At 40.2% G+C, this 18,523-nt stretch overlaps 1 protein-coding gene across 4 annotated transcripts; it reads left to right on the top strand.

The window, feature by feature from the left end:
- The first annotated feature begins 209 nt into the window (after nucleotides 1-209).
- On the top strand, nucleotides 210-17,575 carry LOC108238083 (core histone macro-H2A.1). Of its 4 annotated transcripts, none has more exons than XM_017419927.3 (9): nucleotides 210-357; nucleotides 2,147-2,347; nucleotides 3,282-3,388; nucleotides 3,502-3,693; nucleotides 4,402-4,509; nucleotides 7,239-7,338; nucleotides 12,160-12,249; nucleotides 15,273-15,447; nucleotides 16,079-17,575. In XM_017419927.3, the coding sequence occupies exons 2-9, from the start codon at nucleotides 2,176-2,178 to the stop codon at nucleotides 16,242-16,244; spliced, it is 1,110 nt and encodes a 369-aa protein (XP_017275416.1). In that variant the 5' UTR covers nucleotides 210-357; nucleotides 2,147-2,175; the 3' UTR covers nucleotides 16,245-17,575. The 4 variants fall into 4 exon arrangements, with proteins under 4 accessions (XP_017275416.1, XP_024862500.1, XP_037835003.1 ...); XM_017419928.3 differs by lacking the exon at nucleotides 7,239-7,338 and adding an exon at nucleotides 9,315-9,405 and having other exon boundaries at nucleotides 211-357; XM_025006732.2 differs by lacking the exons at nucleotides 7,239-7,338; nucleotides 16,079-17,575 and adding an exon at nucleotides 9,315-9,401 and having other exon boundaries at nucleotides 15,273-15,410.
- The last annotated feature ends 948 nt before the right edge of the window (nucleotides 17,576-18,523 follow it).

Raw genomic sequence — 18,523 nt, 5'->3', positions numbered from 1 at the left:
TTTTTTAAAGAAACACACACTTTAACCGCTAAGTAATGTATTATGTAAAATAAGATGAGCAGGTTTGTATGATTTTAAGCTCCTTTGCGTCAGTTGTATTTATCTTTTATCATTTAAAAGCTTGAACTTTAACGTCACACAGCCCTGGAGACGTTCAGTATTTGTGTTTTGATCGGGCTGGAGAAGTAAAGGGTTAAAGATCATCTCGGCGGTCGAGCTCCGCGGGCAGCGCCGGCTCGCGCCGATCCTCCAGCCGCTGTGGATTGTGGGAGTCGGGGACACTGCCCAGGCTTGTTACCGGGAGAACCGAGGGGGGGACATTTTTTTTTCCGCTCTGCCGTTTCTTTTTTATTTTTGGTAAGTAAAACCCCACCAGGTTCGTATGCTCCACGCATCGGTAGAGTGGGGAACCCTCGCGCCCGAACTGAGCCGTTATTATTATTGTTGTTATTATTTTTTAAAATTTTCCTGCCATGGAGGAGGCCGAGAGCGGAGACCGTGTGTTTCTGGAGCTGACAGGCAGGGAAGGGAAGGGGAGGAGGAGGAGGAGGAGCGGGCAGCTGCCGCCGCTCCACCGGGGTTATTTCCATCCGAAAGCGCCGCTGAACCCGAACGGGGGAAAATGTCCTCCCACCCTTTCCCCTCCTGACAGCTCAAATCCAGCCGTTAATTCGGTCGTTTTTATTTTCGTTGTTTTGCCGCGTGGAGGAAATGAATTACCTGCGCGAGGCGCTCGGCCGGCTGTTGACATGCGGAAATGGTTGTCAGCGGGCAGCGGAGGGGGAGAGAAATGCCCGCCGCGGCTGATGATTACAAACCCACCTACACCTGGGCCGGACGCTTGTGTTTGTCTGTAACCGCCGTAGCCGCCGCGGGGAACGTTACATTAAACGGAATGTGGCGCGTGAAGTGTTTGCATTAGAGCAGAGAAGAAGAGGAAGAAGAAGAGGTNNNNGGGGGAGGTGGGGGAGGTGGGGGGGAAGCGTGGCCTGTGGTGGTAAATTGATTCCCAGTGACAGACAAACCTGCTGCTGTAACATTTATTTACATGAAATTACTCAGAGCTGACTGGAATCATAGTTTTTTTTTAATTGCAGACTACCTATATAAAAATGTCTTTAACTACGCCTATTTAATAAACAACCATTCCTGGGATTATAATGCCAAATGTCATGAATAAAACATTTGTTCACACAGGGGGATCTTATGATAATTCACATTTTCCTGCACAGAGATGTGACATTTAGATTGCCTTTTTGCAGGAGAGTGACATTAATAAAAATCCTGTTGTGGATCTTGAGTCATTACCCACCTAATGCCACTGGGATTCATAAAACACAGCTGAATATTGTCTCCAGGTTGGGTTTGCCAGAAAAAAATCCTCTTTTTTTTTTAAAATAATAACATTCATCACAACAGATCTTATTTCTTTGTGGCACTTTATGGCATAATTGAGAAGTCTTCTTGGTATTTACAGTTTGAATTCCTCTTCAAATATTAAAGCACAGCTTAAAACTGACCTTTTTGGAACAGCCTGCATTCAGTATTTTAACATTTTACTTAGATGCCCGTGTGTACCAGTTTTTTTATATGTTCTTGCTTTAAGATGCTTGTTTTATTTCATTTACCATTCCCTTATTGATGCTATAAATATATATATATATATATATATATATATATATATATATATATATATATATATATATATATATATATATGTGGGAGTATTTTTTATTTTAAATCATCTTAAGTCCATTTTAAACTGTCTTACTTCCTTGCCTGTTTGTTTTTGTGTCATGTTCTGCTTTCTTCAGCACTTTGAGCCTCACTTGCATTTAAAAAGTGCTAAATAAATAAAACCGAATTAAAGTTGAATATAAAACGAGAAAAAGGATCCGTTCACAGAAACGTTGGCTGGTACAGAAACATGCTCTGGAAAAGGGAGTCTTTGACACTTCCTTCAGTTAATTACCAAATCAAATCTCGCTTTAAGTCCCATCAGTCATTAAAATAAAGGTTAAAGATGAATAATTTTAAGTATTTTATCTTCTTGCATGTACCATACTGTCATGAAAACCAGACGTAAGTAAATCTGTAATGCTCATATATGCTAATGGGCCTCTTATTTTATATTTTTCCTGTGAAGAGCTCGACACTGGTTGCAGTTTCATCATCATGTCCAGCCGAGGAGGTAAGAAGAAGTCAACCAAGACGTCCCGGTCCACCAAGGCCGGAGTCATCTTTCCCGTGGGGCGCATGCTGCGTTATATCAAGAGGGGATTACCCAAATATCGCATAGGAGTGGGAGCGCCTGTCTACCTGGCTGCTGTCCTCGAGTACCTTACTGGTGAGCTTTGTTTTGGGATACATTTGTACGATATTCACAGTCACCACAAACTCTTTCTGTTTACTGACCTTTTTGGAAATGAGTTTTTGCACCAACACTACAATCATTATCTTAATACTCAGTAATTCATGCAGTCATGAACAAAAAGAAAGTCCACCCAGTTTTAATTCTAGGGTTTTACATTTCAAGAGATCTGGTCCAGGTTCTAAAATGATTAAAATCTAAACTCAAGTGTACAAAAATGAACAACAGGTTTCACCAAGTCATTATTTATTGAACATAAACAAAGCCAAAACGAAAAAGCCGTTCGTCGTTCACACTGAAGAGGAATTTTGGCCCACTCTTCTTTGAGGTTTGCAGGCGTTTGTTTCTGTATTTTATTCAGATTGAGGTTTAGACTTTGACGGTTTCCGTTGCAACACCTCGATTCCTTTCTTTTCCAGCCATTCTGTAGATTCAGTCTGTAGTTTTGCTGGATCATTGTCCTGTGACGTCACCCCATTTTGGCCAAGCTTTAGCATTTAGAGCCCTCACATTTGACTCTAGAATACTTTGGTCTACAGAGGAGTTCATGGCTGACTAAATGACTGCAATGCCTTGGTCCTGTGGCTGCAAAAGAAGTCCAAACCATCCCCTCTCCAACACTATGCCTAATAGATTGTATTTGGTATTTATGCTGATATGCTGTGTTTGGTTGTCGCTAAACACGGTGTTGTAAACATTTCTACTTTGGTCTCATCTGTCCATTCGTACAGTAGTCTTGTGGTTTATTTAGATGCAACATTTCAAACACAAGTTGTGCCACATTCTGTTTAGAGAGAAGAGGCTTTCTCCTGGCAACCTTTCCAAATGAGCCATACTTGTTCAGTCTTTTTTTAGTTTCTGTTCAAGATCATTTACTGGTGGATCCCCTTAATATTTCTTTGATATTTAGCTGAGATCCTGGAGTTGGCAGGAAATGCAGCAAGAGACAATAAGAAGGGTCGTGTTACACCGCGACACATCCTGCTGGCCATCGCCAACGACGAGGAGCTGAACCAAGTGAGCCGCTTCGCAAACAGTTCTCAGTCATTTTCTGATGCATCAAAATAAGTTTCTGGTTCATTTGTGCGACGGTGAAGTCTTAAATCCTGCATTTTGTTTTCCTGTGTCAGTTGCTCAAAGGTGTGACCATCGCAGCGGGTGGAGTTTTGCCCAACATCCATCCCGAGCTGCTGGCCAAGAAGAGGGGAGCAAAGGGCAAACTGGAAACTCCCGTCTCACCTGCTCCCGAGAAGAAGCCCAAGACGGTCAAGAAAACAGCCGCCAAGAAAATGACTGGCAAGAAGACAGGAGGGAAGGCTAAGGTATGTCTCAAAGCGAAAAGCCTGATTACTTTAACCCTGAATATGTCTGAGTTTAGGTAAGGAAGTTCAGTATGTCATTACCACCTGTGGTTAAATGTTTGCTTGGCTTATTAAGAGAACAAGAAACACGTTTGGATGATTTTATGGCATGTTGATTAATTTGAAAGCATGGCAAGACCTAATTAAAAGTCACACAAATAATGTTTGCAAAACCAACAACAGATGCATTTATTATACATCCTGTTGACACGTGTGTTCTGACCTTTGACCCTTTAACTTAACATTTATGGCTGCTCTCAAAAAAACCCACTTTTAAGCTGGGACTGATGCATTTGACCAGTCAAGTGAGGTAACAGGACAGGTTGACGTCATCCTGCTGCTCAAAGGGAGGTAGTCACAGAAGTGAGTTGGCATGTAGGTGTGACGTGGAGGTGGTGGTGTGAGCAGTGCTCCATTCTAATTGATGGAGCTGCTGTCACTCAGTGGTTCCTCAGTTGTTTCATTTGTTTAAGCAATAAAGACTTGGAAGAAACCAAACATTGCAAATGTAACCATGTTTCAGCGTCATTTTTCAGAAATAAGTCAAATTGTCTGACACCAGGCATTGAAATAACCTTTGACCTTCACACAGAGGGGCACACGTATGTCTTAGCTGTCACAGATGGAAATAAAAGCGTCACACGGCGACGTTTGTTGTCTCTTTAACAGAGGCAGGGGGAGGTGAGCAAGGCAGCGTCGGCAGACAGCACCACAGAGGGATCTCCAGCTGACAGCTTCACCGTGCTCTCCACCAAGAGCCTCTTCCTGGGTCAGAAGGTAAGTTTCACCGTATGTCCAGAGATCTACTCACCCCAGGCAGGTCTCAGCTGATTATACAGAATGTAAAGCTTTTATTGACTGAATGAGGCGAATTAACGATTCTTCCACAGACTTGTAGATATTCTTAGAAGACAGTAAAACACTCAGATGTGCTGATCAGGACTTTCTTAAAATAACACATTTGTCTGTTTCAGTCATAATGGGTTTTTTTTGTGAAACAAAACATTTTTTATTAGACTAATCCAAATAATTTGGCCGTATTTAGTGTTTAATGTGTGTTACGCCATGATGCTGGTGGTCATTCCTTTTTTCCTCTTCTGAGGAATCTCCTCTGTGTTATATTTTTAATAAAAATACATTTTAGCACAATAGATCTGTTATATTTCCACTTGTGATAGTAGTATGATAGTTTGTGTTATTGAGTGTTAAAAACAGGATTTAAAACTTTTTTTCTGACTCAGTATGTGGAAGCATATTTAACGGCTCATTAAAAAACGAAGTTTAAATAACATGAAAGGCTGTAGGAACAACACTGAATCTAAGGAGTTAAGGAGACGCCAGAGGAGTCAGTGCTTCATCTCTTTTGGCTTTGAAAATGCACATTAAAAATACTTCTTTGAATTATTGAGCTTTTCGCCTTTGTGTGTGCTCCGTTCAAGTTAAAACCAGACCATATTTCAATCAGAGCAACAATTTCATGCTTTGTCAACTTTCAGAGAGGCTTATGTTTTTTTTTCTCCCCACATAAAAGATCAGAGAAGTATCTTTTACTGAAAATGAATTAGTGTAATTTTACAAATTGGTGAATCTCAGTGAGGTTGGGATGAAGGAATAAAGCCTTTTGTTTAGATGAATTGACAGTGTTTCGGCTCAGTTAGGCTCATGTATGTCAGATGCTGCTTGAGGTAAATTAACCAATCATTTAGTTTTAAGGAATGATTTAGCTCCGTTCTCAGTTTTGTTTATAAAAGCATAATCAGTCTTGACTCTTTGTTTGCTCCAGACAGATAAACACCTCCCTTAGATAATGAGTTCTATCTTAGTGCGGAGCAACAAATGATTTCTGGCAGAAGAAGCACAAAACAACAGCTTTTATTTCATGTTTCAGTGACCCGGGCTGAATTGATTTGAACCTGATTTGCTCTGTTCTGTACGTCTGTTGTCCTCATTATGTGATAACTCCGTGCAGCAATGTGGAGCTGACCGCAGAATAAAGCAGCTGTTAAAATCCCACCAGGGCTTTTAACCTCCCACTGACAAAGATAATGAACCCATCAACTGAAAAAGCTAGTTGCTCCTCTGCTGATTTCTGTAACTGTGCTGTTCTTCCAGCGTTTCACTCACATCTTCTGTCTCACTCTGACTTCTTTACTACTTTTCCTGTGGATGATTTGCTTCGTTTTAATCAGATGTTGCGTTTTGAAGCTCATTCGTGAAACATGAGGTGTAAATAACGGTAACTGCGATGTGTGCAAACTGGGTGTTATGGTTGAAATTTTAGAGGGATACCTTGATACTTCAGCCCTTATTGCTAAGTTGTACCGCAGATAATGGGGAGTATTTTTCAACTGATGTATCAGTCATATGATGCAGAGGTGATACAGTGTGATTTGTTAGGTAGAGGTCAACTAATCTGAGTTTTTTTTGTACACTTAACACTATTATATAGAAGAGACTTCTTGCTTACAAAAACTAAATAGTGGGCTACAGTGAGCTGATTGTAGCAGCACCTGCTGCATCTTCATTTTACTTGGTAATTAGGTATGTCCAGCCATGGCCAAGTTCATATTTTTGAAATAGTGGCCAGTATTGGCCTGTTAAATTAGTCAGTTGAATAATGGGTTTAATCTTACTGGGCTGCCACTGTTGGAGACTAGTTGGCGACTTAAAATTGTGAAAAAATAGAGACATTTTCTGGTGCGGTCTCACTGAATTCTGGGTGTTTGTGACCAGCGGCTGCATTGAGATCTGGACCAAGTTTTTGAAACTCATGGCCTGCTTTTGTGGTCACAGCTGTCGAAAATGTGTTTTAAGTTGTGCGCGTTGTTTCTCTTTGCGCTTCACGACAGGACTGCGAGCCTCTGCGAATCACGCGAGGAAATTGAGAAACACTGCAAACGTTTCAAGACATTTTGGAGACTCTCTCTCAAATCCTGTTCACCAACTAGCCTCCGACGGGCGCAACCCAGTGAGACAGTGTCATTATTTGTCACAAGGTTTGGTTAGTTTCTGCTAGTGATGTGCTTTTTGTCTTTTTCTGTTTAAGCTTCAAAGATGTGAAACAGTTTTTTCAGTTGAATTTATTATTATTGTTTACATCCAGTTTTAATCATTTTTGAATACAGTCAGGCTGTTTGGCCTGTTTTGTTGAATTATTTTGCAGGATTACGGTTCTGGTTTGGATTCTTTCATAGTACAAAAACACATAAAATGGTTTAGATTTGAAGCTGAATCTGGATTTTCAATCATAAATAATATTGCTCAGCTTTTGCTTAATATAACCGTGTTATTGTTGAGTTTCTTTTTTCTTTACTCTAAATGAACTTCTGTGTTCATGATGATATAAGAAATAATTGTCTTGAAATAGATTCAGAAAGTCAAGGTATCCCTCTGAGCTGCAGAGTGAATCTGGTTTTATTGGCTCTGCTTCCTCACCTCTTCCTTTTTGCTCCATCTCCTCCTCCGCATGCCTGCCCCTTGCTTTCCTCCTCCTCCTCCTTTTGCAGCTCAACCTCATCCACAGCGAGGTCAGTAACCTGGCTGGCTTTGACGTGGACGGGGTCATCAACCCCACCAATACTGAGCTTGAACTTAAAGATGATCTAGGTGAGCTCCCCCATACCCTGTCCCCCCTACCCTCTGCGGTCCCAGCGGGCGTTCAGATCTGAATCCTTGAATGTCCAGCAGTTGAACAACATCTTCTGAATTACTGGTTAAAATCGTCTCATCTGGATCCATTCACTCACACTGTGGGCAGCATGTTTGTGTCACACGTTGGACAGTTTAAAAGAAAATCTAAAGGCTTTTTATGGTTTTTATAAATTTATAAACAACAGGCTTTTGATCTTCAGTTTTTCTGAATGGAGAGGTTTTTTTTTTCTTGGATGAGGTTCCTGTAAATGTGCCTTTTTAAACTCCCCCTTGTAGACACATTTTGATACTTTTAAAGACATTAAATTAATTAAAAATAGAAAGTAGACATTGAATCAAATCTTCTTACATGTTTTGGTGACAGTGAGCCGAGCTTTAATAGGCAATTAAATAATTAAAGGATGAGTAAAATATAGACCTGCATCATGTAAGAAAAACACTCAGTGGTGATATTATTGTTGAGAATTATAATGACTATCAGTTGTAGTAAAGCCATGTTTTGTTCCATCACGACGCTCCTAACACTGTGAGGCTGTTCAAACCTGCCGTTAAATATCCATCTCAGGTGATTCGACTGCAAGCGGTCAGCTCTGATTGGTCGTGTTCACACCTGGCAGTTACAGTAATGTGTATCCCACACAGTGGGGCTATCAGGTCAGCGTGACAGCAGATTTTCTGATGTTTCTGTAAAAATAACTGTACACTCAGACATCTGAACTATATTATTTTGACAATAACACTGTTCAGAGCCATTTGTGTTACATTTTTTGTCTCCTACTACACTGGACGCGACATCTGCGCTGTGTTTAATTAGGTGGATATAAAGCGACACATCGCTGCTCAGAACGTCGTCCTGCGACTGAAGCAGCACATTCTAGCTCACAGTGACCACAGCAGATCCAATAGGCTTTAAAACAATCAGAACAAGCATTAAACTGAAGGGAAACTCACCCTTACAGCATCCTGGTGATCCACTCTGATCATGAAAATCCAAACAACACAGACAGTTTTATTCAGAGGGACTGAGCAGAGAGAGTCCATCAGATTGTTCAAACGTTTTATTGAGAATCTGAGCATAAAATGCACATTATTCAGAATATAACCGACATGATTTATTGCAGTTCAAGCAGTCCTTTGTGATGACAGTAAACCTTTTATGCATTAAGCCGTTCTGGTAAAATCCAAGTTAAACATGCAGCCTTTCACTGAGCAACATGGAGGAACTGGGTATCGTTTGGAAATTAAATTAAAAAAAAACTGCTCACAGTGTGAGATCTCAGATATTTAACTTTATTCTTTGATATGCAGTTTAATAAAAAAGAAGCAAATATTTCCTGTGTAGACTTTCAAGGATTCTTATGAAAGCTTCTCGGTGCAGTTAGTCTCTTTTTGTTTCCTCCTGTTGTGTGAACGTATCCAGGTTCATTCCAGGTTGGCATTTTTTTCAGTTGGCTGCCAGATCTTGTTGTTTTTTTTTTTTTGTTGCTTAAAATGATTTCAGGGAAATTGAAGCGCTCAAACAGAGCTTTATTTTTCAGAAACCAAGGCGGGTGTGTGTTGAAGGCAGAGCGCAGCCTGATTGGGAGATCACTCACCTGGAGTGTGATCGTTAAATTCAGGAAGCAGGACGATGCAGTTGGACAAACAGACAAAAGATTCTTTATTTCTGGAATATAAATCTAGACATTTAAATCCAGCCAACTGTGTGGACCTGCTTCCTAATTCAACACGTTGTCATGACCCTCTCCTTCCTCAGTTGCCTCCTTGTTTCCTGTGACGTCCTCAGCTAATAAGGAGAGCGCTCACTTCAGTCTTTTCTTCCTGTTCTTCTCGATCGTCTACTTCTCTCCCTCATCTCTTGTCCCATGTTGTCACTCGCTGTGTTTTTACCACCATGTTGTTGCCTGTTTGTCGTTGTTGTCGTCTTGTAGTTGCAAGTTGTTCAAGCCGACATTTCCATCGTGGAGAGCGACGCTGTCGTTCACCCGACCAACTCCTCCCTGTTTTCAGGTGGTGAAGTAGGTAAAGGAACCTCTGACTCTGCAGAGACCTCAGCTGCCTGTCTGCTCTCCTTCTGCATGTCCAGATGGTCGATGTTACAGTCTGTGGAGAAAACAACACTTTTTATCACTCTAGGAGGCTGTAATCCAGGAAATTAGGCTAAAAAAAAATGAAACCTTAAATTGATGCTGTGAATGATTTCTACGGCATCTTCGGTGGAAATTAAAGTTGAAACAGAAACTGTTGAACATTTATTGCAGTGATGTCCTGGAGAGAAATTAAAGTTGCAAAAATGAAAAAATCAGCTGCTGACACACACGTTGTTCTCATTAATCTTATTTTATAGAAAAAAAAACCCATTTAAGTAGTGTCATGGTGTGAACGCTGATTCAGCTTTATTAAAAAAAAACATCTGCATACTTTGTGCTATTTTAACCATTCATGATCAAAATGTTTGTCTTGACTGGTCAAAGCATGCTGACTTATAGTTTTTATTGTTATACTTTTTAACTTATTTACTTTTATTTACAAAATAATAGCATAATAACATAGAAGAACACTGACGTTTGTTCAGTTTCTTCACAAACATGGTTCTGAAATCCACTTCAGCATACTTATGCTCCTTTTTTTTAGCTACTGTCTTGATAATTTTAGCTGTTGGCTATGGTTTTAGCTACTGTTTAGCAAATCTGAGCTTTTAGCTACGATTAACAACAATAATTTAATCTTTAGGTTCCGCACAAACTCATTCAGCGCTCAGCAATCACACTGCATTTTCACAGAAAACACAATTTTTCCTGTTAATAATGTTTTTTTACTTAGTTCACTTAGTTTACTTAGTTTTAACACTTAGTTTTAACTTAGTTTTAACAGCTGAATCACAGCTAATATGTGCAAGGAGAAAGATTGTTGGGTTAGTTGTTTTCTGTTTGACTTAAAATCAGTTTTTAGTGTTTTAGTATGAATTTATCACCATGATAACTTGTCGTAAACCTCACCTGCGTCTGAGGGTGATAATAGTTTCAGCTTCAAACTGTGTATGAAAAGCATCAATCTTTCAGTGATTTATTTATTTTTTTACTTGATGCTTTTTAGTCAATGATATAAATTCATATTCATTCAGTCAGTGGAGCTGGAGATGTTTTTACAGCTTGGTTTGCTTCCAAGACTGTTTGATTCTGCTGGTATTCTAGCCAGTGGGATGCAGGTTAGAAAATTCATCACAATGAATGAATATTGAGTAAAATAAAATGTTAATATGCCCCCCTTAAAACAAGATGTTTACCATTCTTTACTGGACATTATCAGAACTAAACGTACTTCTTAAATGTCCTGTAAATAGCTCTAAAGTGGAGCTACCACAGTACAAATACTAAGAGTATACAGAGAGTTATGAGTTTGTGCTTCTGTAAATCTTTTTATATGGCTTTATTTGTAGCAGCACGTTTGCTCGTTTCTGTTTTTATATTCGTCATCGGGCTCTGAGAATTCATCCTCTTCAGGGTCGTTGATGTTGTCAGAGTTGGAGGATAATAAGACGTTTTGTTTTCTGATTGCTGTTTCTAGTTTTTAAGGCAACCCTTCGCTGAGATGACTCAGTATTTCTGCTTCATTAGGAAACCCTCCTTTCTGTGTAAATAATAGACAAACTGCAGGAAAAGGTCAGTTCAGGTTTTGAAGTCTTTGCAGGTTAATGTTGATGCTGTCACGAGCCCAAACCAACCTGCAGAATGAGGTCACGCTTAAATTGTTCAAATGTTATGTTGGGTTTTCTCCTGATCCACTAAATAAAAGCACTTTTTACTCCTGTAATCATGGACACGCAAAGCTGCCGCTGCTGTTGGTTTGTTCCATACGACCGAAACATCGACCACCTGAGACAGTCTGTCTCATGACCTTTGACCTGTGAACTCTTGACCAAGCTGTCAGTTGAGCTGGTGTGAAATCGGGTGCACAGTTTCTGATAAAGCTTCAGCCCTGAGGCGTGGTCAGTGCTCGCAGGGAAACAAAGGTTTAACTGCTGAACGGTTACCGACCAAACAACAGGCTGTTTAACCACAGAGTCAGGCTTTCATGATTGGATTCACTGTTGTATCATCTGAAAAGGTTTAACTTAAAAAGGCTGATACTGATATTTGTGTCTTTAACAAAATTACAGCCAAAACATGAAATCTTCTGTTTCTGCTGAAGTGAAATGGGCTTCTTTTTTTTCTGCTTTTCTTTACGGCTCCTCTCTGAAGCTCTGAGCAAATCTGTGCTGAAATGACATCCATGACTGATCAAAATATCCAACTTTAAGACGTCTCGTTCACTTACTAACTGAACCTAAATGGCCACTTGATGTGGTTTCCTTAAAGTCTAATAAAAAAGCAGAAACGATTGGCACTAGATGGGCTTGGAAGAGATGGACTGAAGGTCCATTTCATGTAAATCTGTATGCAAGAACAGAGGGAAGAAATTAAAGGCTGAGGCTTCAATACGCTAAATTTACAGACTCTTTTAGAAAAGTAGCAGCCTCGAGTCTTTGAAGAAACCTCTTCAAAGTCTTGTAGCAAACAGCGAGAGCTCAGAGATTCAGAGAGGCCGTATGAAATGATTGACAGCTCTGTTGTGTGTCTGCTTTTCCGTCAGTCTTTCCATCCATCCTCACGTTTTTCCTGCTTGCCTTCTTGTCTGCACGAGCACCAATCAGCTGCCCTGCTTTCTGCTGTCTGTCTGCAGTTTGTTGAGATTTTATTTCTTTCTTTTATTAATCAGTCTTCTCTCCGCTCACAGGCTCTGCTCTGGAGAAAAAAGGAGGGAAAGAGTTCACTGAAGCCCTGCAGGATCTGAAGAAGAAAAACGGCCCTCTGGAGGTGGCTGGTGGTAAGTGCACAGAGCAGATGATGACAGTTTTTATTAATTTATTACTAAAAAACAGAGCTGTTGTTTCACCAAAGGTTGAGATACTTTAAGCTCTGTTTAGTTATTTTTTTGGGACAGTGATCTAAGATTAGGTGTCAGTATTCAGAGAGTCACACTGTTGAAGCCCTGCTTGTTGTTTACATTATTTTATTAGTCTGTTACTTTCATGTTTCTGTGTCATTATCTGAGATTTATGTTGACTTTATCAAACACTCATCACTCTCCCTGGAGTTTGGGGTATTGGTCTGATACCGTGTGCTCACATTCATCGTTCTGATACCACTTTACGGCAGCGTGGCGCTCACCTCTCAGCCGAGCCTTCGGGCGGTAGAGGAGGAGCAGCGTCGGCCGTGTGGAGGTCTGGGGACAAATGTAGAGCGGACTGAAAGTTATGCCCAGAGGAGGAAGGAGATCTAGCACTTGAGCAATTTGATTAAACATCTAAAAAACCCAACAGGACACATGGGTCACAGAGTTTATTAATCACAGCAGGAGAGGATCCTGGGAATATACGGACTGGAGCATGAGCTTCCCAACATCTCACCGCTCACCTTTTTTGGAGAAGACTGTTGCTGAACTGGCTTCATTTAAGGCTTTAACATGAAAAAGAAGCTCCTCTGATTTTCAAACACATTGTAATAATAACGGCATTTATTAGTCATTGTGTCGGCACTTAAAAAATCTGTGTCGTTGCAGCTGATTTAGTTTTTCTTCATTAGTCTGCGTGGTTTCTCCACAATAACAAAAGAGAAACAAAACGACCACTCGTTTGGAGCTTTTATTGGCAGGAATGAAATCCCCAAGTCTTTTTGAGAGCGATCCTTCAGCTCTTCTGAAGCTTAAGATGAACCAGATCGCATGAAGATCATCGTTTTACAGCCTTTTTTTTAGTCCTCCCCAGAGATACTCGGTGTAGGTCTGGCTGGGTCGCTTCAGGACTTTCACAGTTTGCTCAAAGCCACCCTCGTGTTTTGGTTTGCTGGCTGAAATCAGCCCGCCCGAGCGCCTCTCCTGATGGTTCTCCCAGCCTTGGTTCCAGCACCATGTTTGGCTGTCAGGATGGCGTTGATGAGGTGTTTCTAAGTTCCTGGTTTCTCCCACATGTGCTGTTGGTAAATGTAGCCAAAAAGGTTAAAAGTCTGATTCCCCTGATCAAACAGGAAGTTCATGTTCCCTTCTGGTTGTTTTGTACGTTTTAACGAGGAACTGCTTCTGCCTGAGCTTCTACCATAAAGATCTGATTGTTGGAGGGAAGTCCTTCCTTCTGGAGGGATCTCCTGTTTTTATTCATGGTGACTGTTGTTTCCCTGGTTTGATCAGAACCCTTCAATTACTAATAGTGGAATATTTCAGTTTTATTTGCAAACGTTTAACAAAACAAACTAAAAGGCTTGTTTGTAGATTCTTCCAAAAGAAAGTCAGTTTATTTAATCATTTTAGGATTAATCTGAAGGTTGGAAAAATCAACAATTTTAATCATGTTCAGTAATAAATGTTTGTTTGTTGTTTATGACAGTTTGTAACCTTCGATCGTTAATGTCAGGCATGTTTTCTTTATCTGTTTTTAAAAACAGATGCACCAGTTTCGAACATTAAACAGCAGATCTTTGAGCTGATGTGAAACATTTGCTTTGTGACATTTGGCTTTTATTTTCTCCGAAGAACTAAACAAAAAATGAAACGCGGAGCCTCAAACCGTTTGATTGACAGCTGATTTTTCAGATGTCTGCTACATTAATACGACCGCACGCTGTGGCGTCCAACCAAACCATGAAGCAGGTCATGAAACCCATCATCATCGTCGTCGTCCTCAGGACCGCACATGCAGCGATTCCTCCTCTGCTGTGTGAGGCGCCTCCATCGTTCTGAGCTCCATCTGGAAATCAGCTCATCCTCAACTTTGACTGCAGTCCAGTCGCACGATTTCTGCGAGCTAATGAACTCTGACTGGAGCCTTTCTCACACCACAGACTCGGGGGTTTGGGCTGAAGTAGACTTTTTACAGCTGCCGGGTCGATGGAGGACTTAACTAAACGTTGAACTCCCTCGTGCTGCTGCTCCCCGGAGGAGTAATTTTTTTCCTCTGCCCTCCATCCCTCCCTGTAATGCTCCGGTTTAACCAGTTTAAGCTGTTTGAGATTTTCTTCTTCTTCTGCACAAAGAAAAGTGCTCATTTAGCACCTCTGGCCTCCAAACCCAACTTCTAGGGTTTAGACTTCTGACAGGTTCCAGCTGCGCCTGAAGGGAACAGATTTACTCAGTTCGATTGAATAAAATCATCCCAGAGACAAAATATCACAACAAAAAATGTGAAGAAGAAAAAGGAAAGCCTTCATTCTACTTCTTAACTTCTATTAGTGAAATTTAAAACAGTTTAAAGTGTTGCAGATAGTTTGTTTTCTGGTTTTTAAATCAAAGAGTTTACTGTTTCTGACATTTTGAAATGTAAGAATGTAAAAACTTAAAGCTTTTTTTTTGTCTTATCATGAAACAAATTGGCACATAAAGCTTTATAGTGTTTATCTGTATAAATTCATATTTTTCAAAATTTTCTGTTCTAGCAGTTTTAACTGTTCGTACATGAAAACGTTCAGTTAAAAATATTTAACTTAATTTACAAATATTTTCCCCATAGAAATACATTCAGATCTTTTAAATACCTTAAAAACATTGTTCTGTTTGAGTAATAGTTGCTCCTTTTTGTCTTCTTATGCTACTTTTAGCTGCTATTTTTTGGCTTTTAGCTGGTGTTTTGTTTTTTCAAGCTCTATTGACTCATTTTTAGCTGCTTCAGCAGTCATTCCGCTCTCAGCGTGTCTCTAGTTTAAACAAAATTAATATTTAATCAATTTTTACTAATTTGTGAATATAGTTTGAGCTGAAGTTTGTTCATCTGTTCCTTTCAGACAGTATTTGCTCTGTTCTTCTCACCGCACTAACCCTCCTTCCTCTTCTTCCTCTTCTTCCTCTTCTTCCTCCCTCAGCTGTTTTGACCGGGGGTTTTGGTCTGCCTGCGAAGTACGTGATCCACTGTAACAGTCCCGGCTGGGGTTCTGATAAGTGCGAGGAGATGCTGGAGAAGACTGTGAAGAACTGTTTGGCCCTGGCAGATGAGAAGAAACTCAAGTCTGTGGCCTTCCCCTCCATCGGTAGCGGAAGGTAAGAAACGCACAATTTCAAAAAACAAAAAACCATCTGTTTGGAAATGTGACGGTTTTGTATTTTAGTGGCAGCGTTTTAAAAAAAAAATCAGAAATCTTCAGCTGATGATCTGCATGATGTCGAGAAGATTAAAGGTGAAGTTAGAATCCTGAGCCAATATAAAAATATTAATAAAGTTTTTAAAGGTTTTTAGGCTTGAGTTAAACTAAGATGGATACAAAACCTGATAGTTGCTGCTCATTTATTCATAAACTGCTGTTTTAAACCTTACGTTTATTTTTTGGCTTTGGTCTTTGAAGGCAGACGTGACCTTAAATCTGAATCTGACTTCGAACCTAAGATCTGTATGCGTGTCCATTCAGCTCCATCCAGCTCATAAATGTTTGAAGAGAGAATTTCTCAACTCGTTTTGTTAATTTATAATTCTCCTAAATAAATATTGTTGCAAACATGATCAAAGACACGGTGTGAGGTTCTTGGTCCAGACACAAAAAGGCATAAATGTTCTTCCTGTAGACTAAAATAAGATCCACTCGGTTTATTAATATGTCTGATTGTTGTGTAAGGGTAGTATCTGATTGTTGGAGATTTAATAGACATCTTTCTGCACTTTGTGTTTCTGCGTCAGGAACGGTTTCCCAAAGCAGACGGCGGCTCAGCTGATCCTCAAGGCCATTTCCAGCTACTTCGTCGCCACCATGTCTTCCACCATCAAGACCGTCTACTTTGTGCTGTTTGACAGCGAGAGCATCGGGATCTACGTGCAGGAAATGGCCAAGCTGGAGACGAGCTAAAGGGCGGGACGTTCCCCTCCTTCGTCCCTCTTCCCTGCCTCCTGGGGGTTTTTTTGTTTTTGTTTTTGCCTGCAAGAAGAGAGGAAGTTGTTTACTGGTAATTTATTAGAAATGAAGAAAAAAGAAGAATTCTAAAGGCCGGGAACCTGATTTTGCATTATGTTAACTCCTATTGTTTTTAGTTTCTTAATTCCTTCTCACACCTGGTGTTTAAACGTAGACGTGTGCTGTTCATTCTGCGGTCTTTCAATTCAAACAGTGCCGAACAAAACCGAATCAGCAGTTAAAAACTTTAGGTTATATACGATTTAAAATATAAATAAAAAAGATATTATAAGACATAGCTGCACCTCAATTACAAAGGCTTCTAGTGAAGTCCGATAATACGGGTTAATGCATGTAAAGGCAGTGAAGACATTAAAAACAGCTATTCTTTCTCTTGAGCTCAGTATCACACCACATTTACCTGTGTGTTGTACTTTTTGGTATCGGTTTGGAACATCTGTTGTACTGTATAATGAAAAGGTGAAGGTAAGTTCATGTTGGTCTGCTTTGGTCTTTAGGAGACTTGAATATCAGTGTAATAGGAAGAGTTTTTGTGTTGTGTGTTGCAAATTTCTCTTTTTGCCTTTGTTTAGACGGGCAAAAGTTTCTTCCGAGTGCCGCAAAAATCTTGAATATCTTTTAAAAACAAAAAAAAGAAAAGAAAGAAGTGCAATGGAAATGCCAGCATTGTGTTGTTATTAACAGCATAAATCAATCAGTTTATGGTAAATAACAGGAGATTTGAGGTTTTTGCAGAGCACCTATTGTTTCTCTTGTGTGTTCCAATAAGTGTTCATATAGATGGGAGTGTTTGTGAAACATTATGGCAAAATATCGGACTGTAGCAGAGTTTAATTTCTTATTTTGATTTTCCCCATTGGTTACAAATGGCACCAGATTTGTGTTTTGCTTCTTTTTTTGTTTCTTTGTCTTTGTTCTGCCATAAAGAATTTGTACTTTGTTATTGCTGGAAACGGAGGTTCTGCAGTTTGTGTTCGTCTGCCACCAGATGGCGCCGTGTGATCGAACATTGGATTTTTGTTTCCTTTCCGCATCAGGCCTCCTGAAACACAGACGCTGGTCGATTTGAGTTGGATTTGAATTGGGGAACGGTGGACATAATACACGGAGGAACACGATTGTTCTGCTGCATTTGGACTTTTCAACAGCCTAACTTTCTTATGAGAAAACTAAATTGTAAATTGCGTTATAAAGAATTGCTATAGTTGATGATTCTATAAAATGTCTGTATACACTCCGGTAATAAAATATCTTTGAAAACAGCACAGTGATTCTCCAGAAATTATGAAATCTTTTTTTAATTTATTTATATAAATTTACATACATCACTGAAGAATGATTTATAAAATTAAATATGCATGTTGGTGAGGAAATTAATAAGAAAAGACTCCAAAGTTCTGCAAACAAGAACAAGAGTGTGTCTTGAATGGAATAATAAATCTGTCTTTAGTGCATTAAAGTGAGCATAAATAAAGATGAAAAAAAAAAAGTGAATTATATATTTATTTGATTTGCTTGATCCTCTGAATCTGACGTCTCAACAAGCCGAATGTGTTTCTGACTGAGCTTAGGAAGATCAAACCGGTTCTTGTGAGGACGTTCCGAAAGGCGCCCGGATGTAAAACTGGTCAAACAAGCATAAATTTAAGAACCTGGAAAAAAAAAAGTAATTTTGAAACTATTGTTGCCTAATTTTGGCCTCACATTATGTGAAAAGATGGATAACAAGAAGAAAAAGGAAAAAGGATTCCTACTGCAGCTTCTCTAAAACGACATCAGATGATTTGGAGTTTTCACAGTGATGCACAATATTTATTGATAATGACCGGACTAAGTTTTTACTTGTCTCCTTGGGACTCCTCAGGTCTCCTCGGGTCTCCTCAGGTCTCCTCGGGTGTCCTCGGGTCTCCTCAAGTCTCCGCGGGTCTCCTCGGGTCTCCTCAAGTCTCCTCAGGTCTCCTCAGGTCTCCTCGGGTCTCCTCGGGTCTCCTCAAGTCTCCGCGGGTCTCCTCGGGTCTCCTCAAGTCTCCTCGGGTCTCCTCGGGTCTCCTCAGGGCTCCTCGGGTCTCCTCAGGTCTCCTCAAGTCTCCTCAAGTCTCCTCAAGTTTCCGCGGGTCTCCTCGGGTCTCCTCGGGTCTCCTCAGGTCTCCTCGGGTCTCCTCGAGTCTCCTCAGGTCTCCTCAAGTCTCTTCGGGTCTCCTCACGTCTCCTCA

The sequence above is a fragment of the Kryptolebias marmoratus genome, linkage group LG13 (genome assembly GCF_001649575.2).
Source record: "Kryptolebias marmoratus isolate JLee-2015 linkage group LG13, ASM164957v2, whole genome shotgun sequence".
NCBI lineage: Eukaryota > Metazoa > Chordata > Actinopteri > Cyprinodontiformes > Rivulidae > Kryptolebias > Kryptolebias marmoratus.
The sequence above is the reverse complement of the archived record's forward strand: the minus strand, read 5'-3'. Positions and strand labels throughout refer to the sequence as shown.